The sequence below is a fragment of the Armigeres subalbatus genome, chromosome 3, assembly GCF_024139115.2.
Source record: "Armigeres subalbatus isolate Guangzhou_Male chromosome 3, GZ_Asu_2, whole genome shotgun sequence".
Taxonomy (NCBI): domain Eukaryota; kingdom Metazoa; phylum Arthropoda; class Insecta; order Diptera; family Culicidae; genus Armigeres; species Armigeres subalbatus.
Window position 1 is genome coordinate 358,608,301 of NC_085141.1, and position 26,607 is coordinate 358,634,907.

The following is a 26,607-nucleotide window of genomic DNA, read 5'->3' on the forward strand; positions in this document are numbered from 1 at the left end:
GGACTTATATGGATACGCTAGATTGCTACCGGTTCGATGCCAGGCGTAGTAGACCTGGTAGATAAATTGATCTCAACTTCCGGACAATTTGGAGATTCTAGGACATCTGCGTTAGACTTATTTGAATAGTGAAGCTTTCACAAGAGCTCTAAGGACTTATATGGACACGCTGGGTTGCTATCGGATTGATGCCAGGCGTAGTAGACCTGGTAGACAATTTGGAGATTCTAGGACATCTGCGTTGGACTTATTTGAATGGAGAAGCATTCACAGGGGTTCTAGGGACTTATATGGATACGCTAGATTGCTACCGGTTCGATGCCAGGCGTAGTAGACCTGGTAGATCAATTGATCTCAACTTCCGGACAATTTGGAGATTCTAGGACATCTGCGTTAGACTTATTTGAATAGTGAAGCTTTCACAAGAGCTCTAAGGACTTATATGGACACGCTGGGTTGCTATCGGATTGATGCCAGGCGTAGTAGACCTGGTAGACAATTTGGAGACCCTAGAACATCTGCGTTGGACTTATTTGAATGGTGAAGCTTTCACATGGGCTCTAGGGACTTATATTGACAAGCTGGGTTGCAATTAAGGATTGTTTCGTATATTCTTAGGAGATTTCCATCGGAAATTCAAAAAGACAAAATTAGTCGGGAACAAATTATTTTTTTTGTTATGTCTTCACCCCCCTTCCTTCTTTACATTTTGTGGTCAAATTTTATTATTTAAGGGGGAATTTAAATTTCTTACAAAAATAATAATAAAATTTTGATCTTTCATAGATAATTCTTTAACAAAACTGATGTATTTTTAGATTTTAACAATTTATTCTTTTAGAAGGATATTTGTTGATATTTGTTCCGGTCTTATTAGGAATTTTTCAAAAGAACTCTAGGAACTTCCGAAGAAATTTCTGGATAAATTTTCAAAAGAATTTTCGGAGGAAAAGAGCACTAAAGGAGTGTTCATAGTTTTCTAAATTATTCCTGGATGGATTTCCTGGAGTCTCCGAAGGAATTCCTGAAGGAGTAATTTTTGATGGAGAACGTGAAGGGATTGTGTAAAAAAATCTAGCGAAATTTGTGAAGGATTTTTGCTAAAAGAATTGTCACAGGAATTCCCGAAGGAATTCCGAATGGAATTTTCAAATGAATTCCGAGGTTATTTTCATAGGTATGTCTAAAGGTATTCTCGAACGAATTCATAAAGGAATTATCATATGGATTCCACCAAAATAATTTCTATGGTAATTTTAAATTCCAAAAGTTAAAAAAAATGTGGAGGATTTGCTAAAAGAAATTCTCTAGAAAAGTCCGAAGGAATTTCCGAAGAAATTCCGGAAGGAATTTATTAAAATTCGTGAACTAATTTCCGAAGGGATGTTTTCGTATGCATTTTCGTAGGATAATCCGTAGGATAATCCGTAGGATAATCCGTAGGATTCCGCATAATCCGCATTCCGCATAGCAAAATTCCTAAAGTTTTCCTAAAGAAATTTCCGAATAAACTCCTAAAAAATCCCAGAGGCGACTCGTCCATACGTTCTACCTGTTCATGGAACAGGTAACCATTTTTAGGTCAGAAGTAGGAAATTAATGTCTTGGCAATTAATTATTAGGGCAAATAATTTACTCAGTAAATTTTTTAAACAAAGTTTCGCGTAATATTTCCAATGATTTTAACATCTAAACATCTAAAGAAACAAAATATTTCGTAGGCAGATCAAGTTAACGCCACATGCTTGGCGTACAGTCAAATTGCAGCTAAATGTGTGTTTCCCCGACACACCACACCCCATCACATAGAAAGCTTTTGCCAGTCGTACGATCCATAATGAAGAACCAACAGCAGCGCTGCCAGAAGTCAAATTTAAAGTTTTGCGCCATGACAAATGATTTGAAATAATTTCCTTCTTGATATGCTCACTCGTTCTCCGCGCGCAGAGAACCAGCGTGAGCGTTGCCAGCATTCCCCGTTTCCTCATATCATCCTCTTTCGCATGTGAAGCAAGCACGTTTAGATGCAAGTTCTGCTATGCGCGCAGCAGGAGTCAAACCCGTTCGACGCGCTGCGAGAACAATCAACGACGCGATGCACCTTCGGTTAGACTCGATCGTAGTGTCGGGCTGTGCTTTGCCGAAAGCACCGCGCACGCTTTCGTTCATACTTCGATGATTGGAAACAGTTTGTTTTTCTTTTTTCTCCTGATGAATATGCAATGCATCAAGAACAATATTAAACTAATGTTTGCGTTTTCAAAAGAGACATTAAATAATGCTTTTTTACGAATACTCAAAATCGATCAATATAGAGAAAAAGTATAGTTTTCACTAAATTTGAAGAATTAAATAACTGGAACACATTTCAACTTCTAAATGTGACTCATTGGACGTCACAATCTGGGGTCGCATCAAACAATAATTGTATAATTTACAATGTTGTGAAAACTCATATGTGAATATGTACGTTCAGTACGCTAGACTATTCACGCATGATTTTTCACAACATTGTAAATTAATGTCCAAGTCGGGTGGTTTAATCCCCGGAAATAGGCAATTAACTTTGATTGAACTGAATAATTGTATAATTATATATTATTATTATTATACTAATAATGGTTAATAACATTTCTTTCATAGCAACAAAATATGTGAGAGTTTAAATATTAGCGGCGATGGGACCCGTGTACCCCCGAATGGTGGAATGAGCCGATGTGAAAGATCTCTATTCTGAGCAATATCCAGTTATTGCCAACTGTTATCAAGTTAGATTTCAGACGATTTGCGAGAGTTTAGAATTTCAAGTGCATCTAAATTTAAAACATTTTTGCAACAAAAGAGATTATTAAGCTATTTATTGTTTTGTAAATTCTATCTATTTAAATTGTTTTTTTTTTCTAATATTGTACATATAGTTGTACAAGAAAAGGTTGTAATATTAGATTAAATGCACAACTTTTATTCGAAACCACTCAGCTTGATGAATATTTTTTATTAGCATGGTAGAACAGGTGTAGCAAAAGTCCACGAGACGCCCCTGAAATCCCAAAGAAGGTGGAAAAAGTCTGGAGCATTTTCCACAGGCGCTGTAATCATCAAAATAATTTTGCCAACATATACTTCAATAAGCTTAACTTTTCCGTTTGTTGTCCACCATGTTGTAGTGTTTGTTTGGTTTCATCACCAACATCGGTTTGACACTAATAGTTGGCTAGTAAACATAAGCGATATTTGCCATCTTATTCCTACTTTTAAGGTATTTCTGAACGAGTTTCTAAAGGAATTATTAAAGGAACTATTGAATTAGTTTCCAAAGGAATTGCTGATAACATTTCCGAGGAAATCGCTAAAGATATTTCTGGATGAACTCGTAGAGAAATTTACCAAATGATTGTCTGAAGGAATTTTCATAAGAAGTTCTGAAGGAGTTCCCGAACAAATTCCCAAACAAATTTCCGGAACAATTCCTTGAGAAGTTTTCTAATTAAAATCCAAAGGAAATACTAAAGCAAAATTTCTGCGGAAATTCCTAAAGGAATTCTTGAAGAACTTCAATCTCAAAAGAATTTTACAAAGATATTCATCAAGAAATTATTGAAGGAATTTCTGAAAAAAAAACTATTTAGAATCATCAAAGGAATTGCTGAAGGAATTTCGGAACGGTGTTTGCTAACGTTTTTGTACAGGAGTTTTCGAATGAAATTCTGGAGGAAGTTCAGAAGGAATTCTTGAGGGAAATTCTTAGAATTCTCTAAAAAAATCTCGTACTTTCTTTCGTAGGCTAGGTAGGATTCGTTTTGGTAAACGGTATCCCCTGTATAGCGTGTAGTTTTATCGATGAAAATAAAACTAATAATTTCAATTAAAGACCGCACAAAGCAGAACAAAGTTTTGATGACCGGTCGATCGTTCTTCTTATTGAAGAAAACGTGTCTGGACGCGATCTCCGAACGTTCTACGTCCAACAAAAAACACGAACAGTAACTGGTGCTCCATCATTACAGGACTCTGGCTCCGCCAGTGACAACGACGATAGAACTCTTTGTGTGTGTCTGTAGACTGCGAGACTTAAGCTGGCGACGCAGACCGTAGAAAGTCCCACTACTACTACGAGCGATCAAAGGTATATGAAGTCTACAACCTCAAATCGCATCCCATCCATTTCCACCTCGGGACCAACATCGTTTGCACTGCCACGTTCTCTGCCAGCCACCAAGTGCTTAGTTTTGGCAGAATTTACGATCAATTCTGCTCTTTCAGACTAACGTTCAAAAGGCACGAAAGCCTCTTCCACTGCTATGCGAATGAAGTCGATGTCTTTCGCAAATCCAAGGAGCATGTAAGACATGTTGATGATGGTTCCGTTAAGAGATGGGCAAATACAACCTACAATAAACTTTTTATATAGTCATTATCTTACAAATGCTTAGATAATTTGCTGATATGGTGAACCGGATCTTTCAAAAAGTGATCTTCTAATCATTCACTCACTTCAAAGATCCGGATCATTTTAACGGTTCCGGATCTGAACGCCCATCTCTTCCGTTTCTTCGCACACCAGATCTTCGAATTTCATTTTCCGTAGCTATGTTGAATAGTAGATTAGGGACGCTCGATTTGAATTCATCAATCGCCGCACAAATCAGCGTAATAAGCTTTGCCGGAAAGCCATGTTATAGCATTACATGATATAGTTCGCTCCGATTAACTGATTACGTCGCTGCCTTGAAATCTACAAACAGATGATTGGTCCGCAAGTTGTATTCCCGGAATTTATCAAGAATTTATCGCAGGGTAACCACCTAGTTCGTTGTTGATGTCCTTCTCAAAAACCGCTTCGATATTCGCCGACAAAGGTCGCCGCAAACGGACGCACTCTGACACGCACAGGATTGTTATACCTTCAGGAATACGGTACGTATCTGCGACAATAGGAACGCCCGTTTACCATTCGGATACCGAAGGCGCTACTACGATCCCGCACTGCGACTTGATGGCGGAAATACGGTTTTCCATAATAATCTCGTCCAGCGGCTTGCACTGAAGGGTCAGTTCTGTGTACTGAGGCCATGCCTACCTCCACGACACCCGGTAGGACATGTTGTGCATGTTCCTTATACGCCACGCCGCTGCACAAGTCTCCCTTCTTGCGCACCCGGATTGTCTCTCGCGCCATGGTGCGTATGAGTCTTTAAGCTCTTTTTAGTGGAATGTATTCAACCGTCTAAGACGAGTTTAGTACTTTCCATTTAAGATTAGAATATTGATCATTTTCAACTCCTAACGATCATTGCGATTTTTGTATGAAAGGTTCATAAATTTGTATAGGCCCTAACGCTCTGTCAGACCGCCTCGCATCCCCTCGCATAGCAGAACAAAATGATTAAAGGCCCATAAATTCCCTGACCCTAGTTTGCGCTCATCTATTTCACCATCTTCAGTTCTCGAAAAATAGTTGTTTAACCCTTAAAGGCGCAAGGCGATTTTTTTAGAAATCGTCAAAAGTATTTTTAGCGTAAACTACCATTAAAATTATTAACATTAAACTAATTTTCGGTTTGTTGTTTTAAAACAACATTGCGCATTTAAGGGTTAAAACAGTTAAATACATGAACATGTAACTGGAAAGTTCCAGCTCGAATTTCTTCTTCTAATGACTCCACTCCACATACTAACTGACTTGTTTTTCAAGTTAGTATGCTGTTATTGGCTGAAAGCTTTTTCATGCATGATTGCATGACTATATATCATATGTGTCAAGCACAGTAGATAATCTCATCTAGTCAAGAATGGTTCCTACCCAAAAACACCCTAGATTGAACTTAGAATTGAACTCGTCTTCTCTGGATTGTCAATCATACGCTTTTGCTGACAAGGCTATAACGATATATAATGAAAACAATTCATAATTTTATTTATATCATTGATACATAAAGGAATCTCACCTTCCCCTCGGATATGTTACCTTGCCGCGGTGGGTCGGCTTACGCCATTAGCACTGATATGGCAACCAAAGGCATATCCTGTCGTGGTGGTATCACATGTTGACTATTTTTATTTGGTGCCGCGTTACATATCTGGCATTGACGCACTAATTTACGGCATTTGCATGTGATCCAACGGATCTCGTGTCTTGGAGCCTTGAATGGTAGTGCAGTCATGCAGAGGCCTTTTTCATCAGTGATAATGATGTGAGTTCTCTTCTTTTCGGCAATACATTTCTGATGCGTTCCATGTGACGATGAGTCGTAGCCACGCTTACATTTAGCTAGCTAGGCATTTATTTAAAAAAAAAACAAAGTGTTCAAGAGATTCGTAGGGAATCGACTGCTGGATTCACTGAGTAGAAGTTTTTTCAAAACTAGGAACGTGGTGCCAGTTTTATTTTGTTATGCCTCACTTCGAAGAGCAATAATAAAAAATACCGCAAATTATAATGATGGTATATGAATAATCTTATGACGGCTTCATTCACGATAATTTTTACTAATAGTAGGGAATAGGCGTGATGAAGCTTTACTTTGCCACCGAAAAGTGAATCCTATAGCTGACTCATAACTGTTCATTAGTACATGATAGATAATGACAGTTAGTTTGGAAACGATCAAGCTACTTATTAGAACATAATAATAGTAATACCTTGACAAAGGAATAACAATAAAATAGACTAAATGCACGAACAGTTTCCACTTTTTACAAGACATAACTTACATTGTGTTTGATAGTATTGACACAGGATGAACCAATAACTTAGGCAAACAAAGTAATTCAAGGAACGCATACTTCATACCTAAATAAATAAATAAATACTTCATACCTTCTGACCATAAAGACAAGAATGACATCGTACAGATCAATCTATATGATTCGGCAATTGAGCCTCCAAAATAAACGAAAGATTAAAAAAAAAAACTATATGATTAGGAATGAGATAATGGGAGAGAGTATCTATTTGAGTTGTAAATGTAATGTCTTTTGAGCCAGTTCAACAGTGTCTTAATGGACGACATGATCCTTGTACGGCTGGAAAACTGCTTCAAAAGTTATTAACTTGTCATTTTTTATAAATCTGGGATTGAACACTTTCCCGAGCAGCACAAGTCAGTCAAAAATGGTTGCAGCAACTTGATTGTGACCAGATTTGGTCACATATGAGTTGCAGTATCCTTCGTGGAACATTTGTGCTGCTAGGGTTCTTATACTTGATAAAAAAAAAACTTCCGACTCAGTTTCTTCGATGAAGCATTGGGCAACATGTTCCATGTGAGTTGAAAAAACTGCTTCGGTCGATTTCGAGCGCGTACAATGACAATAGACGTCTAAATAGCATAAAAACTGACAAAATAGTTTGACTCTGACAAGAAAATTACAAAAATTACTTTAAACTATTACGATGTTAATTGGCATGAGACCTATCTGACTATTTATGAACGTAATTCCCTCTGATTCAGTTGCAACAGCGTCTTCTTGGACGACATGTTCCGTTTACGGCTGGCAAACTGCTTCGAAAGGAATTATGCAACGGTATCATCAAAGGCCTGGTGCAGAGGTTTCTACTCTATTCAGAGTCCCGCCAGTAAACCTTCAAAAAAAAAAAAAAAAAAAAAAATCATTGATACATAAAGGAATCTCAATATGGCCCCCAAATAAAATAAGCTTCGTGTTCTTGTTGCGCGCTGATTTCTCAAATGGCTGGATAGCTTTAGCATACTGTTGGAAACGCTTGTTCATAAAAACTTTCACTGCAGATCTGATGAATCCACCCTTGTGATCGTTAGCGATGTTATCGTCTTCAAACTGATGATTTTCGAAATCTATCCAAATGTAGGAGTCAACAAGTTTTTGGACAACTGTACTTTCAAGCTGTTTGTAGAATTTTTCAATACCTATTTATATTAGCCTGATAATTAATAGCTGCATTAAACTGTTGTTTAGAAACGTCACACATTGTTTGAATAAAGTTGTTGCAATAATCATTAAACTGAATAAAGGGTTTGTGCACTTTTCAAGCGTTTGACATTTACAGGCAGAATCATTGTTTCTTCAAAATCCGGGCAGTTTGACTTATTAGGGGCAGTAACAGTATTATGAGTTAGCAATCATTCGAACGCCGCTTTGAATTACGCTGCATTAGGATTATTATTCGATTCTACCTTTGCCCGCACAACTGAAAAAAATATCTTAGTATGATCCTGGCTAAACCGATATGTTCGAATCGGTTGAAGATCGCTTTGTTCTTCTACGAGCTCTTTGTACATTTCGTGGATGCTTTGAATGTCAGCAAGGAATCCCAGAAAGTCAGTTTTATACCGGGAGCCCTAAATTGATTGTTCTGATAGCAATTTAATAGATCTTATTAATCTAGTCGCTTTTGTGAATATTGGCTCTATTTCCGGATAATAATCACACACCTGTTCCAATAGTTAATTCGGATTGTGATGAAAGGACATCCCTCACCAGCTTCAACATATGGCATGCATCCAGTAGAACATATACACGATGTCCACTAGGCGGATATGGAAAGTATGTGACAAGCGGTTTGTCATTGATTTTCAAATTGCAGGCAGAGTAGAAGTTCAGTGTCTACGCGAAACTACGCACTCTTTCGCTGTAGGGTATTGCTCGACGCATGTTATTAATTTCTTTTAGAAGCTCTGAATTTGAATTAAATTTCTGAAATAAAACACAGAATTCGTATAAATAAATCCAAACCATCACCAAACCAAACCATCAAGTCAATACACACCTTGAGAATCAATTCACCTTTGGTGAATATCGAGTTCTGAAGCTGTTTCAGTACTTTGAGCAGGGCTTGCTTTGCGGATTTCGGCGACACAGGCGAAGGATCCTTGATATCACCTGGATACCTTATTCTAAAACGGAAATGACATTATTGGAAATGATTTTTTTATAAAAAGAATAGTAACATACCATACTGAATCTTCTGCTGATTTACTTTTTTTGTGACGCAATGGAACTTGGAAAACGATTATCGATTAAATGGTTTAGTAGAAGAACCTGTGCTGAACCACAGCTCGCTACTGCTTTCGTTTCTGCCGGAAGGTCCAGAAGATGTTCATTGGCGATAAGGATTGGAGCAGCTTGATTACTTGCGACTATTCTTGTTCTTGTCGGCGGATTCGGAAGAATAGGCTTATCGGGGCCACAGACCAGAGAAACGTTTGATCTTCCACTGCTCGCTACTGCTTTCTTTTTTGCCAGAAAATCCGTCGGGACTTCATCAGCGAAGGGCATTGACCAAGGGGTAGAGAACCTTCAATGGTGCTGCCAGAGATTTTAAATGGTACAGGAAATATTCTTCGGAGATGTTGTTTGAAATGCACGAGTTTTCCGCTGCTTTGCGGCTACCGCTCTCACAGCTGCACAGACCAAATGCTTAGACTGCGGTATTATCCTTTACTGTTACACAAATATAATTAAATTCAGTTATCTTATAATATTTTCACTTTACAACTTACCTCCTAGCATGATGGCGCTGGGAGAAGGCAATCACCCACAGGAGAAACTCTGGTCTTTTCGTTACTGAATGGAATATAACGACGAACTGGCGGTACATCGAATTTGCTGTTGAGCATGTTAAACACCGGGTGTTTATTCATGATGGTTATATTTGTAAACGGTGTCCTGAATCTTTTGCTAACTGCTGCGAAAACTGTGCTTTGAATGGCTTGATGTTCGTTTTTCCAGAAATACCCTCTAGCAGAAGAGACCTTGATATTTACCAAGATTTTTTCATAACTATAGCATATCTACATTAATAATATGAGGAGATTCACAGTAATTATGATCGATAGGATATAAATCTTTGGATATACGTTGACTTGGGGCGGTATTGCCGACTGTATTAGGAACAAGGTCATCTCCAAGATTAAGAGACGCCTAACCCTTAAATGCATCTCAAACATCATCGAAATTGTTTCTGCCTGAATTAGAGACGATTTGTACAACGGATATGGTTTTGATCGTAAACATTAGCTTTAGGCAAATTCAAATATCGTCGTAGCGCCAGAGGTCAAGAAATCAACATGGAATACGACATTTTCAAGCGAAACATCATTTGCAAGGAATGTGTCACCCCTTTTATATAAATTCAGCACAATTTTAATATAATTTTTGGTTCTCGCTCGTCTTGCCCCGAGGGGTTGGCCATGTCTCCCCATATGATAAACTAAGGCATCATAAAACACTTTTCTTAAAACCAGTTTATAAGATACTGAAACGTCATTAATCAGTGTTTATTAATACTTATGTCAAAGGTAGGTTGTCATAAAGACATGGACATGGACAAATCAACATAATTCGAGGAAGTTTCATCATTTTACAAAGATTATCGCTAGGGGGGGGGAGGCATCTTGCCCCACTTTCCCCATAGGTAGGCGAGATCTAGCACATATACCCCCCCCCCCCCTGGTGCGGAGGCTGCCTAACTCTAGTGGAGCATGCTTTTGCTCTGTCCGCCCTATCGCTTAAGGTGAATGCCACGGAATACTTTTCTCGTTCATGCAGTGGTGCATGAGTCAAGTACAAGTTAGTACACCCAGTCATCCACTATAAATGTCTCAATCTTCAAACTAGATTTATAACTCAGGTATTGTTATAATGATGCTAATGTGCAGTATTTTTCATTTGTAAAATCTTAACAATTTTCAAAGATTTTCAAATAAATTCCCAATGAATGTGCTCATCTGGCATCCCGGTCAGCGAGATGAAACGATCTTGACATCATTTTCTTATGTACACACACCATGCTGCCCCTGGAAGATATGCAACCAGCGCTCCTCTATCGCATACAATTTGCTTCAGTTGCAAGTTTCGCAAGTATCATCACTTGTACGCAAGTTGACGCACGGCACGAAAATGCTCCGTTCGGAGAAATGAAACAACCTTTCCGGTACAATCTATAATAAATCGCAATGGCAAGTGTATATTTATTTTGTTCCGCTAGATTTAGTATGAATGAATGGTTTAGCTGAATGTGGTGTAATATGACGGTTGCCTACTAATTGCCTACTCACTACTACTGCTGGGGTGATAAAGCTGACTCGACATGATGCACCGACTTTTAGTTAGCACTCTTCGAAGGTCTGGCCTTCGTCGTCGATAGTGTGGATATTGTTAAGTGTGTGCAAATTTAACAAACATGGAAGATGGTGTCGCTTCTAATTGATACTATATATTGACTATTCGCAAGAATGTAAATTTTCAGTAAAATTCAATATTTGTGTTACGCGTATACAAAAAGTGCCTCTATCGTGTTCGCATACAAATGAATGTCCCTAAAACCGTAGAAGTGGTTGGCATAGATATTTTTGGTTCTTTTCGCTTAGATTACTGCCGTGTCAAGCATATCTGTCCCATGTCAAAAAATATGCAACTGAGAAAAATGCGATTGAAGTTGGAAACATATTTTTTAGTTTGTAGCTAAATTGCCCCATGAAATTTTGATTAATAAACGTATATCGATGAAAATAGTGTATTTCTAATGGCTTAGTATGTTTCAAAGAATAAACACTGTTTTATTAGTGGAATTTATTTAGTGGGACGTTTATGCTGCGAAATTGAAGACAAAATTGATAATTCCAAGCATATTTGTCCCAGTGCTAGAGATTACTTTGTGCTTAGCAAAAGTTTAGTTGGGTCTGGATAATAACCTGTTTCAGATTAGATGCATAAGGTCTTTTCAAAGCGTATTGTAGTAAAGGGCCGTACACTAATAACGTAAGCTTTTGGGGGAGGGGGCTCACGCTCCATAGAAAAAAATATGTATAAAAAAGCTGACATGGGGACGAGTGTGTCTGAAAACCCCAGAGATATTATATCTTACATAAGTATAAGGACAGTGAGAATTGGTTCCTATACATAATTTAATCCTGAAATAAGTTATGGTCAGTGGCGTAGCCACGGGGGTGGTTTTGGACATGAACCCCCCCTCCCAGAGACAAAATTTTTAGAAGAATTTTTTTTTCGAAGAAAAAATGTTCGGAAAACTCCCCCCAGACCAATTTTCTGGCTACGCCACTGGTTCAGGTGAATTATGTTTCAGCGCAGATGGATTTTTGGAAGAAGCATCAAAATCAGATTACGTGGTAACTCAATACCGCAATACTGCGAAGGTGTTTGATGATTCCTATTTCAGGTGTTTCCTTATTTCAGATTAGCATCTGATGTGTCGAGTGGAAACTTCCACCTGTGTGTGGTGCGTATGTGAACATTTGTAAACACATGTTAAGGACCATTTTTTCGTAATAAGTTGCATTCGACGGGAAATTCGGCCCCATTGTTTGCTATTGAAAATCGATTAGTCACTTCCGAAGCTATTGCAAAAATCTTGTATATATGTAAATTGAATGGGCCTACCTTATAGCCATGCGATTAGAAGCACGACTACAAAGCGATGATGCTTAGGTGGCTTGGTTGGACTCACGGTCAAAGGAATTTTCGGGTGCAATTAGGCATAAAAGTATTATCGTGTTAGCCTCATCATATACGAATGCAAAAATGGTAATGCCAACAAGGAAGGAAGAAACAGTCTAAATAAATATGTACATAGAATGCGATTAAAAATGAGAGACTATTCTCACTCAAGTTTTAATATAAATCATCTTAATATGCTTCAATTATTACTTTTCAATTTTCATAATGCACAAGAAAGGCTTCAACGATGTTAGGTAGATTAACCTTTTTACCCATTGAAACTATACCACAACCCATATTCTTTCTCTGAATGATTTGATAATGAAAATTGGCCTCTTCGAAGTAATTTAATACATGTTATATGAAATTTGTTTCAATGGGACAGTTATGCTTGGAAATTCTACAATGAGACAAAATGACCCGATATTTTTTCGCCAAGTTTTCGAACAAACTATATGTATTTTTTTGTTCACAATGAAATATACATTAGTTTAGAACGTTTGGTGCATAAAACTCAAAAATGATAAAAATCGACATGGGACAGATATGCTTGGGACGGCAGATTAGGTCCCACCTGCTACCATCTAATCTCTTATCAATCCTGCTAGGAAATCGTTTATTTTTGTGTCTCTAAAAGGAATGTTTCACCCACCCAAGCGTGTGTGAGTTCGGATGCCTGCCTACTTATAAGCTATAACCTACTTACGAGCTATAGAACACTTCTCATTCATTCGTCGCCGCGCGCCTAAACCTACTCTTTATCGTCGTCGTGGTCGTCATGACGGTCGGGTGATGTGTCACTGATTCGCACCTTGCGTCTCTCGCACTCTTCTGTCGCTGCCCCTATCTGCCTACGTTCCTATAAACTATATTTACAATGCTGCTTTTGGTCGTGTGGCTTTACCTCCTCCTCCTCTTAGTGTACTTGTTCCCTCAGGTATTTTTATGTCCACATACTTGAACGAGGGTTCAATATTTTTACCTGCTTAGGCTAATTCAAGTGCCGTGATGGTTCGAATTCCGATCGGTTTTGTTCCGTATCTACAATCTAAAATATTTAGCATGGTTTCAAAATTGGTTGTAAGCCTCTTTAAAGGAAGATTGGAATGGTGTCATAAGTATTTTATTGCACAACTTTCAGCGAATTTCGTTCACCAAAATTAAAGTGCATACAATTTTGCCAATCAAACCAAACAATATATGTACTTCGTTCGACGGTTTGAACACTGAAAACAACCGGAATTCGAATCGCCACGGTGTACAACTGTTCACCGCAATTCTCGACTAGGGTTGCGCCATCCTCAAGCTCTGCTTTATGGTTTCAACTGTCCTGTATGTACTAAAAACGCGTTTTATATTCAGTTTCTTCCTACGTGCATTTTAGTCTGCTGTGGCATAAACATAAATAGTGCTGTGGAGTTACACGAGTTATATATGCGGTTCTTTTTTACTCAGGAACGTTTGCTTGGCAAATTTCCACCAAATTCCCACCGAAGAAGCACCTGCACCACATTGCTGAGTAAGGTTTCCGCTCTACCTACGTCCACGTCTAAACACGGTTGGTTTGGGGAAGAACTGATGCGTCACCATGACTTCGTAATCTAATACTTTTCAAGTAATATCACACACGAAGTGGTGACGTTCGATGGAAATCACACAACTATTAAGGAGATGACGGAGAAGAACTAGACTTTATTCAGCGGTACCTCTTCGGCCGGCCGTACCTGATCCGTTGGGGCCGGCCTTCGCTTGGAACCGCACAGTTTGCTCTTGAGGCCCGTTTGTCGGCAGATGATACCGATCAATAGGATTACTATGCCCAATCCGATTATGGCCATCAGCAGCTGCCTCATGGTTTCGGAGCTGATTGACGCCAGCAGCGATTGATTGCCCTGCTCGGGGGTGGTTTCCTTCTTGACGTCGTCCTTGGAGTCGTCCGCTGCGTGCGTTATCGAAGCCGACGATGGCCCGCTCACGGTGGGGGGAGCGGCTGACGTTGAAGTGGTGCTGGTTGTGCTGGAAGATCTCCGCGCAGGCAGTGCTGGTTTCGGTTGCGGAGCAGGCGTGCTCTTGGCTGATTCCTCCTGTTCGGCGGAATCGATTTCGTTCTCCTCTTCGATGATCACTTTCTTCGACGATTTGGTTGGTTTGGATGGCTTGTTGTCGCTGATGTCTGCAGGCGGATAAGGACAATCGAAAGTTAGTTCCAGGAAGGATCACATCTGGAAAGGGAGAGGAATTTTTTACCTTCTTCGATGGGTTCTATTTTCGGTTCCGGTGTGAGTGGACGTTGTGTGATGATGCTCTCCTCGTAGGACGTCTCCGAGGCGAGGTAGAAGCAACTTATGTTGTGGGTTGTGATGTCGACGACATCGATTGATTTTACCACGTCGCAAAGATCGCGCACGGCGTCCTCAGATAGTGGTGGAAGGTGTAATCGCTGCAGGTTTTCCAGCGGTTCAAAGACATCGGTGCTTATATCCTGTAATTTAATAACATTCAAATAAGTATCTTTGAACAAGATTTTGCTAATTTGAGACATGAATCGAATAATTGGTTACAGTAGATAAAATATGAATGAGCTCAACAGGACTCAATTAGAATTATAAAGATTATGGCATGCTTTGAAAACATGTATAATTTTTGTAATGGGTTTTGTGAAGCTTTAGCATAAAATAGATCCATCATCGGATGATGGTATTGAAATTTTCTACACTTTCTACTGAAATTTTGTTCAATCTTCTTGTAAGCTTGAATAATTACATGAATTTTATGAACATGAGTGAATCAAAATACTTACCTCATCGAACTCATTTCCTGCCAAATTCAGCCATTTTAATCCCGCCAGCCCGCTAAACGTTTCCTTCGTCAACTCGGTTAAGTTGCAGTGAGCAATCTCCAGTTCTTCCAATTCTTCCTGCTGCAAGAAAGGCCCGTCATCCGGAACCACCAGTGGGTTGTCGTTAAGCACCAGCCTCCTCAGAGACTGCGCCTCCTCGAAAGTATCCGTCGCCAAATGACTCAACTGATTCCCCGCCAACCCCAAGACATCCAATCGAACCAGTTTCATGAAAACCTCCTTGTCCAGCTGTTCGATTACGTTTCGATCCAGCAGAATCTCTCGCACCTCGGTACAGTTTTGAAACGCCTCCACCGGAACGACCTTGATGTTGTTACCGCTCAGATCCAAGCGAATCACATTCCGCGGTAGATCCGCCGGAATCGTCGTCAGCGATCTATCGGAGCAATTCAGGAACTTGGTACCATCCTCACAGGTGCAATCACTCGGACAAGGATACTGCTCCGGCACTGCAAGGACAAAGACATCCAATTATTTCCCGCACATCATTAATAACCTAAGAATGGGGCACTACACTCACCCTCCTCTTCTGCGCTCCACAGCGGTGGAGCTGCCGCCGTGGTTGGACTATCCGTTGACAGCACCGCAGGACTTCGAGTGCTACTACTGACCGGCGGCAGCAATTTGTCACTGTCGAGGGAACCCTGCTGGCCAGCGCCGCCGCCTCCACCGTCGTCGTCATCGTAGGTGTCGTCATACTCATCGTCGTATTCGTCGTCGTAGTGGTAGTCGCTGTCATCGGCGGGGTTGCTATTGCTACTGCTGGCCAAGGCGGTCGGCAAACAGATGCTTTTTGGGCGTAATTGGAATAAGGTTCGGGCGGGAGGGTTGGTAAATAGAAATTTGATTAATACACGTCTGGATCATGGTTTGATTGGTCCTCGTTTTGGAATTGAACATTTTTTTTATGGCACGGAAGTGAAACTGCTGGAGCTACATATGGGTTGAGTGGTCCTGTGATTAACGCTTGCTTCCGAACGAGCGGGAGTCGAGCTTTGAACCTTTCTGAATCAATTGATAAGTTTTATTTGATTGACGTCAGATTCGACAATGGGTTGTACGGGTTATCAGTGTCGGATGTATTGCATCATACGATATCAGAATGGACAAGGAATTTCACTTTTCAACGTTGGAGATAAGGGCTTCGATATTATTGGACTCAATACCTTCCTTCGAATTATCGTCCACAAAAATGTCATTCAACAAAATATCATAAAATGAAACTTTAATGAAAATAATTTTCAGTATCTTTTTTTTTTCGTTCGGCAATAAGAAGAATACAATTTTTTCTCATCCAATCTTCCCAACCGTAAACACTAAACACCATAATTCGAAATCAGTGTCGTCCGTTTACTCAACGGGTTCAAAGATGAAGTCGCGCTTTCGTCAGCAGCGCACCTAAACTCATATCGCCTCTATGTTGATTCAAGCCCCCCCATTCCTCGGCCGTCAATCCGCCCGAACGTAATCTCACCCCGGTTTATTTATATCGCTTCACCGTGATCGACAAGATTGTCTGATTTTTTCTTTATCATCATTAAGCTTGCGGGTCCGGCCTATTGTTGTCGGGTGCCCTCTGCCGATTATGAGACGTGACGTCACGTGTTTACACTCCTTCTCGCTGACTCGGAAGATTCAAGGTTCGGCAGATATGCGAATCTGTATTGAACGGACCCAACATATATGGACGAATGTTTTATTAGGGTGACATATAAAAGGCTTTGTTTCAATGCTGAAGATTAGATATTCTGAAACTCGACCACAAAATGCTTTTATCCACAAAGGAGAAGCATTTTAGAAACCCCCTGGGAATGATTAACCAAGCCGTAATTTCTTCTATCCTAATTACATTTAATCTAATGTGATAAGCTAAAATGAAATTTTATGATCTGTGTAAGCATTCGAATTCCAAAGGAAGAGGAATTTTCGAAAGTGTTCTACATCGAGTAATTTAAGCCATTCCTCTCCTTTAATAAAAAGAACTTGTTTTAAAAAAAAATTGTCGTAAATGTTGCATAGAATATTATCCCCATTTGCATTGGTTACATATTCCACGTGAGAACACTGAGAACAACCCATCTTCACCCTAACGAACATCTTGAATCCGATATGATTGAATTAGCAGCGAGCCAATTCAGCAGGTACCCAATGAATGACGGCATTGGGGTTGGGGACGGTGCGAATCGTGACATTCTCACTGGAGACAGAGTGCGGCTTGTTTTGAATTTGATTTGCCTTGATTGCGCCGTGTCGTCGTTTGGCGCTTGGAAAGTTCGACCCCCATCTGATCGGTCGGTCGTCGAACGTTCTTTTCTTTTTTTTTTCTAAGAACTGTTGTTGCTGAATAATTGAATTAAGTATGTGGATAGTTGACCGGGCGACCGACCGCCCTGTTAGAATACGAATTTTAGTTTGTTAGTCGTTTTTTTTGTGCGTGAATGTTTTCCTTTTACGGAGTGCACTCGGTCAGCGGTGTTATCAAGCTTCCTTGTGCGGCGTGGCGGATTCTATTTTTACGCTTGAAATCGATTCATTTATGTTGAACCCAGATCCGTTGGTTTTATAGTTTATGATATTTATAAATTGAAAGGCTGGATTGTTATGCGAGTGCTTTTTTATTATTCCTTGAATATTTGAAAATGAACGACTTGCATTGTTACATTCCAATACCTTGCAAAATTTATTCACCGGTGACAACTTGTCAAAATTATTCATTGAAAATGGGGTGAAAGTCAGTCGATAAACATATTTTTTGTCAAAATCTCAGCTTTGAAATTTTCCTACAAGATTTCGTGGATTTTTTCGTCATTGAGAAAATCTTGGTTCATTTTCTAAAACATAAAATCGACTGCATCTTGCACCAAGAGTTTATAAAAATCCAGCAAACCTTGAAATTAAAAATATTTCGTACCAAAGCTTTTTCAAATTTACTCAATTTATTCCCAGGGAAGTCAAGAAAATTTCCAACCCAAAAATTTCCGGACCGGGAATCGAACCCAGCCACCTTCAGCATGGTCTTGCTTTGTAGCCTCGTATGGTCCTAAGTGACCCCAATAAGCTGTTTACAAAAAGTACTTGTTCAATAGTTAAATAGTTCTGCACCAACATTTTAAAAGGGCGAAACTGTCCTTCTCCCGTCGCTGGTGAGCTAATTTGTGCCCACTAACATAATCCAGCGCCAGTAGTGTTGGATTACGCTTCAACAACCTAACTGAACAAGCAAACCGGACATTACTATTTCGAAGCTTTTCTAAAAATTCTGACTTCATTAAAATCAGTATGCGAGTTTCTCATGAAAAAACTCTGGGGACTGGTGACTGCCGTTTGTTGAATTTCTGAGGCAATTTCAAGATTATTTGGTTACAAAATCAAAACCTTCTGAGAAGGGGTTCATCGCTTGTGAATTTTCATTAAGTTCGTTTAAGTCATTTGCATTTTTATGTGCATACGGTGGTTTTGACAACCTGAATGTAAGTCCCAGAGAATGTTTTTTTTCTGGAAAATGGGGCTTCTTGGGTGATGATTTCAATAAATGTGAAGATGGTGACGCATGGTGCATCGACTTCATATACTACTACATATAGTATTAGTATTTGTATAGTAATCGGTATTTCAAAAATTGTATCTTTTATTTCATGTTAGAAAGTTTTCGATTAGGCGCTTTGTCGCGGTGAAGAAAATTTGTTTGTTGGTTCCATCATTCGTAAATTCGCATAAAAAATATGCCAATGAAATTAACGTATTTAAGGTAAGTCCAAAAACAACAAATCCCCACGAATTTCAAAAAGAAAATCTACGGAATTCCACAAGAAATTATTTAGATTTTCCCTAACATTATTCAGATTTTTATAGGAAAATGTTCGTTTTTGTAGAAAACTATTCGGAATTCCTAATGGATTTTTTTCGGAATTCTGAACGAATTTCTTTGAATTGTCTCTAAGAAATTCTTCTGAAATTCCACAAAAAATGATCAAGGGTCTTTTGATATAAAATGCGGTTTGGCCGAAGGAGACATATGACCAAACTGTTAATTCGACCGAAAAAGCCGTGTACTCTAACAGGTCGTTAGGCCGAATAGGTCTAGTGGCCGAAAATTTTGCTTGATCAAAATGGTTGCTTGGAAGGGAGGGGCCATTCAACCGAAAATGTCATTTGGTCACAAGGCGGTGGCACCGTGAATTGGCGTGGCATGACGATTTTTTTTGCGTGCTTTTTTGAAGATTTTTTCTTGATTTTACTGTCGTTAATGTCATTTACTGAAATGGGTTATATGGCCAACAAAGTCAAACTATTCGGCCAAATGGACCTTTTTGCAAAACGACCATTTCGGTTGAACGACCTATGATCTTTGGTTGAAGACTTTCGGCCAAACAGTTCTTCCCGTCGTTTTCCTGGCGTCATTCGACGGAAAGCCATTTGTTCGAGGGCCACTTGACGGGTTAGAATAATAAGCCAAAAGTCATCTAACCTAATTCCATTTGGTCGAAACTATTATTGGATGGAAAAAGGTTTGACCGAAAATGTCATTTGGCTGAAAGCGACGTACGATCGAAAATGTGAATTTGCTGAACGGATCATTTAACCGAAAATATCAACCAGTTCGGTCAAATAGCCCTTTCGACAAAACGATCATTTCGCCAAATAACCGACTCGATTTTTTAAAGCTTTGTGAAATTTCAAAATTTTAGGATGAAGAATCGTCGTATATTTGGTCGAATGACGTTTGATCGAAAGGACATTACGTCGAATGGACATTTCATCGAAAGCAGATTTTCGAACGTATGATCTTGGTACATTTAATCGAATGGATGTTTGGAAAAAAAAAACTTTAGTCAATAATAATTAATCGAAAGACACCTAAAACAAGGTTTCTAAGCATCTTGGAAGGATTCCTCAGTGCCTCTTGAATGTGGACCTCCAAGCCTCTAGAAAGATGAATTCCGAGCCACTTGAAGTGAAGCTTCCGGGCCTTTTGGAAGGAGGCTTCTGGGCCTCTCGAGAGGAGGCTTCTGAGCCTCTTGAAAGGAGGCTTCTGAACTTCTTGAGAGGAGGCTTCTGGGCCTCTTGAAAGGAGACTTCTAGGCCTCTTGAAAAGAGACTTCCGGGCCTCATGAAAGGAAGCTTCCGGGCCTCTTGAAATTGGGCTTCCGGGCCTCTTGAAAGGAGGCTTCTGAGCCTCTTGAGAGGAGGCTTCTGGGCCTCTTGAAAGGAGGCTTCTGGGCCTCTTGAAAGTAGGTTTCCGAACCTCTTCCGGGCCTCATGAAAGGAGGCTTCCAGGCCTCTTGAAATTAGGCTTCCGGGCCTCTTGGTCATGTACCCCAGGTTGAGAACCGCTGATTCAGTCGAATGATGTTTCGTCCAATGACATTTGGTCGAAAAGACATTACGTCGAATAGACTTAAGGTCTTATGTTGGAAGGTTAAAAGGTTTTTAAGGAAGGTTTCCCCTAAGACGCTCTAAAATAATTAATCAATAATTAATCGTCTTATGTTGACTAAGTTTTCGACCAATCATTAACGAATTATGGTTGGAAGGGAATTTCTAACTGTATTATTGTATGAATATTAAGTGAAAGAAAAAGTATCCCTGGAAAGAATAACAAAACCTAGGCTGCACTTTACTTTCGATTAAATATCTATTCGACCAAATGTCCCTTCGACTAAACATCCTGTCATTCGACTAAATGCCAATCAACGAAATGTCCCAAAGCCGACTACGATGAAGTATTGGAACAATAACATTGATATCATTGGCTTTTGAGCTTGTGCCAAAAAAATATTGAAATAGAATCTGGCATAAGACGAGTTTAGTACTATTCCTTTGAATTTCACCACGTTATAATCTTCACAGATACAGATTTCGAACTCTACCAGGGTCTAAAGAAGATTCAGTTTGCTCAGGCGAAAAATCATCATTAGCTTCCGTATTCGTTTCTTCCGCTGCTGATTGAATATTCTCACGTCCACTGAAGTACTCCAATCAATTCATCCATGTATCTTGTGGATTAGGGTAGAGAACCATTTGGGCAGCACCCCCTATTCCCGTCAGCAACGTTCATTACTCGAGCGCATTACAATCGAATTGCTTGTTTTTTAGTACATGGTTAGTTTCTGTCGATATCTAGTGATGTACAAAAAATCAAGCCATTTGGTTGGAACGCGGTCGAGTTATTAACGTTACGGACGTGAATAGGGGGTGCTGCCCATATGGTCCCGCTCCCTATTTAATCAAAAATTTATTCACTAATTATCCATTTTACTAAATTTTACCCATTACCGACATCTTCTTCTTCTTCTTCTTATTGGCATTACATCCCCACACTGGGACAGAGCCGCCTCGCAGCTTAGTGTTCATTGAGCACTTCCACAGTTATTAACTGCGAGGTTTCTAAGCCAGGTTACCATTTTTGCATTCGTATATCATGAGGCTAGCACGATGATACTTTTATGCCCAGGGAAGTCGAGACAATTTCCAATCCGAAAATTGCCTAGACCGGCACCGGGAATCGAACCCAGCCACCCTCAGCATGGTCTTGCTTTGTAACCGCGCGTCTTACCGCACGGCATATTACCGACTATTACCGACATATTATGCTGAAATTCACTTTTCGACTAGATGTCCATTTGACTAAATGTCTTTTTGACTAAATGTCGTTTCGACTAAATGTCTATTCGACCGAATGTCCATTCCACTAAATGTTCCTTCGACTAAATATTCTTTCGAGCAAATGTCATTCGACTGAACGTCATCCGACGAACTGTCCGTACTTAGTTGAAATTTAACACAGTTATTAGAAAAAGTTTATTGATGATATAAAATTTGCTTAATGGTACAAAGTATTTATTTGAGATGGAGGAAAGGCATCCAATAATGGTGACTTATTTGTCTTGCTGATAAAAATTTCACTGTCCATAAAAATGATTCGAAACACAAAATCAAAAAACATTTTCTTGTTCTCTAAACCGTGTTGCAAAACTTCATAGAGTTGTTGTTTCGTGAATGTTTCGAGGGAACATTTATCATGTAGATAAGAAAACCTTTCCTTTATCTAAATAACTTTTTATTATTAGTTCCAACTTAATCTAAAACACGTGCTAAGACTTTTGATTTTACCTTCATTTTAAAGCCATGAAATAATCTTCCTGGATATAGCGTTAACTAACAAGCTGTTTATAAAATAAAGCGTCATGAGCTAAAACAAATAGTAAAAATAAAACAGATACTTTTCCTTCAGTATACGTCCTCTTGGTATACTCTGAAAGATTTATTTTCAATCTCATAGTGAAAAATTTTTTTTATATGAATTGTAATTTTCTGACTACTGATACATCAGTTATTCGAAAAAATCTATTCTTCAACTTACAGCTCTGCTATCAATTTAAAGAAAAAAAAACTATTGTTTGCAGTTAAAACGCTAGCTGGTACATACAGAATTTCAAATATATTCTGAACTATATTTTTAATAGTATTATCGAGAATGTGACAATGGATATATGAGGGTGATGTAATCATCATTTCCCGAATTGGTTCCAAATTATTATGCCGTCATTCGCAGAACGGTCACCTCAGTCATAAACGTTGTCATCACACGCCACCATTCCTTCCCAGCTACATAATTGGGTTTCGTATCCTGTGGTCCGCTGGCATTCGTCATTTCATTTTCCGTGTAAAATTACTCGGTCTGACCAAACGTTGCTGGCAGAAACACATTTCGTAATCTCGCCCGCCCATCACACTCCACCTGAATGCAGTATGTACCTAACTATACCTGTAATCATGAGTATTGTTCTGAATCACTACAAGCCGCCGCCGTCACCACACCGATGCCTTATCAGCTGTTTGCTGGCGCGTTTGAAAGCATGCACGGCACGAACGCAGATACCATCCCGTTCAGTCCATTAGCAGTGAGGTCATTTGCTATCAAACCATTTCTTACACATTTCAACGGGAAACATAGCATTCACTTTCGATTTCACTTGCCGAACATCTTCCCGGCTGTATCGCAACCGGGCGAACCAGACCCCACTTTGTTTAATCCGGACCAAATGGATTACAGCTTCTGGCAGCAGCTTGTTTGTTTTTTCACTTTTTTTTTCGCAACACATAGGTACCGTTCGTACAAACAATCTGGATGGCAAATGAAAGACTTCTTTCTGGAAAGTACCTCCGCAACGCAACGGCTATTGAAAGTCGGTGAAATTGAAGTTGCAAACCGGCAAATCGACGATTGCCGCCGGCTGGTGCAGCTTTTTCACCATCCACTTCACCAGAAAGCCAAAGTATATTTTTGTATCACTGCTCTGTTCACATAGTCTTCGTGGTGCTGGTTAAGGAAAAACTATCCGCATGCCAATCCGGATGAGTTCAGTCCAAGTTTTTGCGCCCAGCCGAACGCTTCCACGCCGTCTGATGATGATCGCGTAAGCGACGACATGCGCTCGCTCGAGCCACGGCCGGAGTTTCACACCGATCTTTAATTAGAGTCTGACAGAATCACTACTTTTCCTCGTTACTACCAGATCGGACCGACAGTCACAAACCCATCATAAATGCGAGTAACTGTTGAAATTGTGATTTGACGTAAATAGTCCATTACTGAGGTTGATGACCCACGATGACTTTTACAAACGATCCGTATTCCGAAGATGTAGAAAATTTCAGCCACCAACGGTCAAGGTTTATTTCCCGACCTTCCCTCCATGATATGTAATTAACCCACCCCTCCTCATTGCTAACATTGAGGCGGAACTCGCATACCCGGCCTCATTATTCACCACTATCAGCTCTACTCGCAAGCGCAAGCTAACAAATCTTTGTACCTCGTAGTGAGTTCATTAGCACAGTCCCAAACTTTGCCACCTCCAACTGTATAACTGCTGCTGTTTCACTTCCAATTCCAAATACGATTACAGCTACTCGAGCCTTCCGGAGATTCTCACCTCAGCACCAATATCAGTGCCAATCCGCACGCCACTAATCTCGGCTTTTGCATTGTAAACTGAGGATGTATTTTCACTCCCAACCGGTATTTTTCTCCGCCTCGTCGACGGTAGATGATCCCTTTCACTTTCCGTTACTCCAACGGCGTCCGACCAACGAATCCTTATCACTTGCAGTCCTTCACCCCCAAAAATCCCGGATCAATAATTGATTTGAACGTTCACTGTCCCGCTTATCATCGGTCAGCACATGTGGGAAATCGTTCGAAAAAAGAATTCTCTAATCGCGAAACAATAATCTCAAATGTTCACGGCGATCAGACAGCCATGCCTAACGGCTTCTCCGGTAAGCTCCGCTCTGTTGCACTTCTGGCTCTACACTGAGGCCTTCTTCCCTCGGCAGCAGCGCGCTCGCGACGACGACGGTCGATTATAGGCCGACCTCCTCCGCCTCCCGAGCTGCTGCTGGCATGGCAGTCGCAGTGGTAGTAGCGATGGTTCTCTTCCACTTTGCTCACTCTCGCTCTCTACTAGCCGCATCATCGACGGCGTGATATTTTGGCGATGACGGCGACCACGATTTTCCACTCTAGGTGCGTCGTCGTGGACCTCGTCCGTCATCACTACCTACGGTCGGTGTCAAATTCACGTTTGTTATCGGAACTTGAATGTGGGTTTTATTCATTCTTGGCGAAATAGCATACAATCGATAGCTCACTTCAGTTGAACAGGTTTCAAAGAAATTATGATATAGATTGAAAAATACTTTGTCAATCAGGACTCTTTTGTTTCTACCGTTTTTCAGTGCTGAATAATGATATCATTAGAAATTATAGTCGATGAACATTGATTCTTTCAATTGAATAAGCAAATGAATATGCATATTTTTGCTATATACATTTACTATATTTTTATTATATACATTTTATTATATAATAATTACAAAGTTACGTCAATTTTTTTCGTAAAAATTAAAAATGTCTCCCTACATTTATAACATTTAAGTGGGTGGGTCTAATGCTTCAAAAATTGTATCAAAGACGTAAATTTGGTTTAAAGCTTCTAATTTCTACATACGTATCTACAGAAACCAATAGAATTACTTATATCCTTTTAAAATGTTCGAAATAGATTTCTTAGGGGTAAAAACTGATTTGGTAATAATTGTGATTCGATTTTAATTTGTTTGTTTGATTCGATAATAATTGTGATGTTAATACCTTTCTACTTACTAGCAATCGGTAGTTTCCATTTGTCGCCCGACTTGACTTGATAGTTTTTCCGGAAAATGAGAAAAAAAAAATCAGTCGAATTCATTTCAAGGTTTTCCACCCTCGAATTTTCTTCCGTATGCTTTTGCGGTAGTTGAAAACATAGTGAAACACTTTAATGGTCACTTATAACGGGCTAAACTGAGTGGAAGATATATTTTTGTCCATTAAAACAATTATTATAGAATGGTTTTGGCGGCGCGGTATGTAGTGATGGCTCCAATCGGATCATAAATTATCTTCCAGAGGTTTCAGAAACACCAGACCTGTATGCTTTCGTTCTGCTCACAAACCTACACACAGTGCATTGCATCGCAGAGAATGGCTGGTTGTGTTCATTTTATTTTATTATTTTTTACTGGAAGTCATGCGGTTCGATTTCAAAATTGAGATCATGAGATTTTCTGCACTTGACGTTATGAGGAGGTGGCACAAAACATGTCGCATTCACATTATCCTCTTCGGAGGTGGTGTGCTCCCGCACTGTAACATCTCTGGGAGGCTGTCACCGCTGGCTGTTAGTGCAGATTTCGGCAGTGGTTCAGCGGCAGTTGTGTTTCGTTATGGATGCAGTCTGAAATGATATCGTAACATGGGAACAATTAGTTGGTTATGTTTGTTAAGGTAGATTTGGGAATGGTGGCTGGTCCGGACCTGCAGCTCAGTTTTGTTCTTTGCAATATTGCTATGGGAAGTTCGATAATTCAGCCCCCTTCTTTTTGTACCTCGGAGAAACAAATCAATATAAAATAAATAATTTCCCAAAGGATATTGTCATAGCAAATCTGATTCCAAATCAGAATACAAAAACTGACTCCAAATCCGGTCTATTTTGCTTCAATCCATTTAAAAGGTAAACAAGAGATTCTAACTATAATACTACATATTGATTGTTATTACTTGATACTTATTACTATATTTATATTACTTATTTCTCCGGAGACTGGTTCTTCTCTATGAAAACAATCTGTTTTTCAATTTATGCTTTCTTTTTGCTTTTTACACTTAGCACTAAATTAATTTGTGTTTTCTTTATTATCGTTTCAGGTGTGTATTGTCCAAAAAACAAATAAAACATTATTGGTAATAATGCTGGTAA

At 39.6% G+C, this 26,607-nt stretch overlaps 2 protein-coding genes across 3 annotated transcripts in view; one reads left to right on the forward strand and one right to left on the reverse strand.

The window, feature by feature from the left end:
* Positions 1-26,607, forward strand: part of LOC134226208 (serine/threonine-protein kinase ULK2) — a 150,958-nt gene that overhangs the window by 31,956 nt on the left and 92,395 nt on the right. The gene's annotated exons all lie outside the window — the stretch shown is intronic.
* Positions 10,924-24,648, reverse strand: LOC134226205 (leucine-rich repeat-containing protein let-4). Its single transcript, XM_062706819.1, has 5 exons — positions 24,238-24,648; positions 15,819-16,087; positions 15,239-15,747; positions 14,686-14,920; positions 10,924-14,611 (listed from the first exon to the last, which is right to left on the reverse strand). Exons 1-5 carry the CDS (start codon positions 24,288-24,290, stop codon positions 14,124-14,126), a joined length of 1,554 nt encoding a protein of 517 aa, XP_062562803.1. The 5' UTR covers positions 24,291-24,648; the 3' UTR covers positions 10,924-14,123.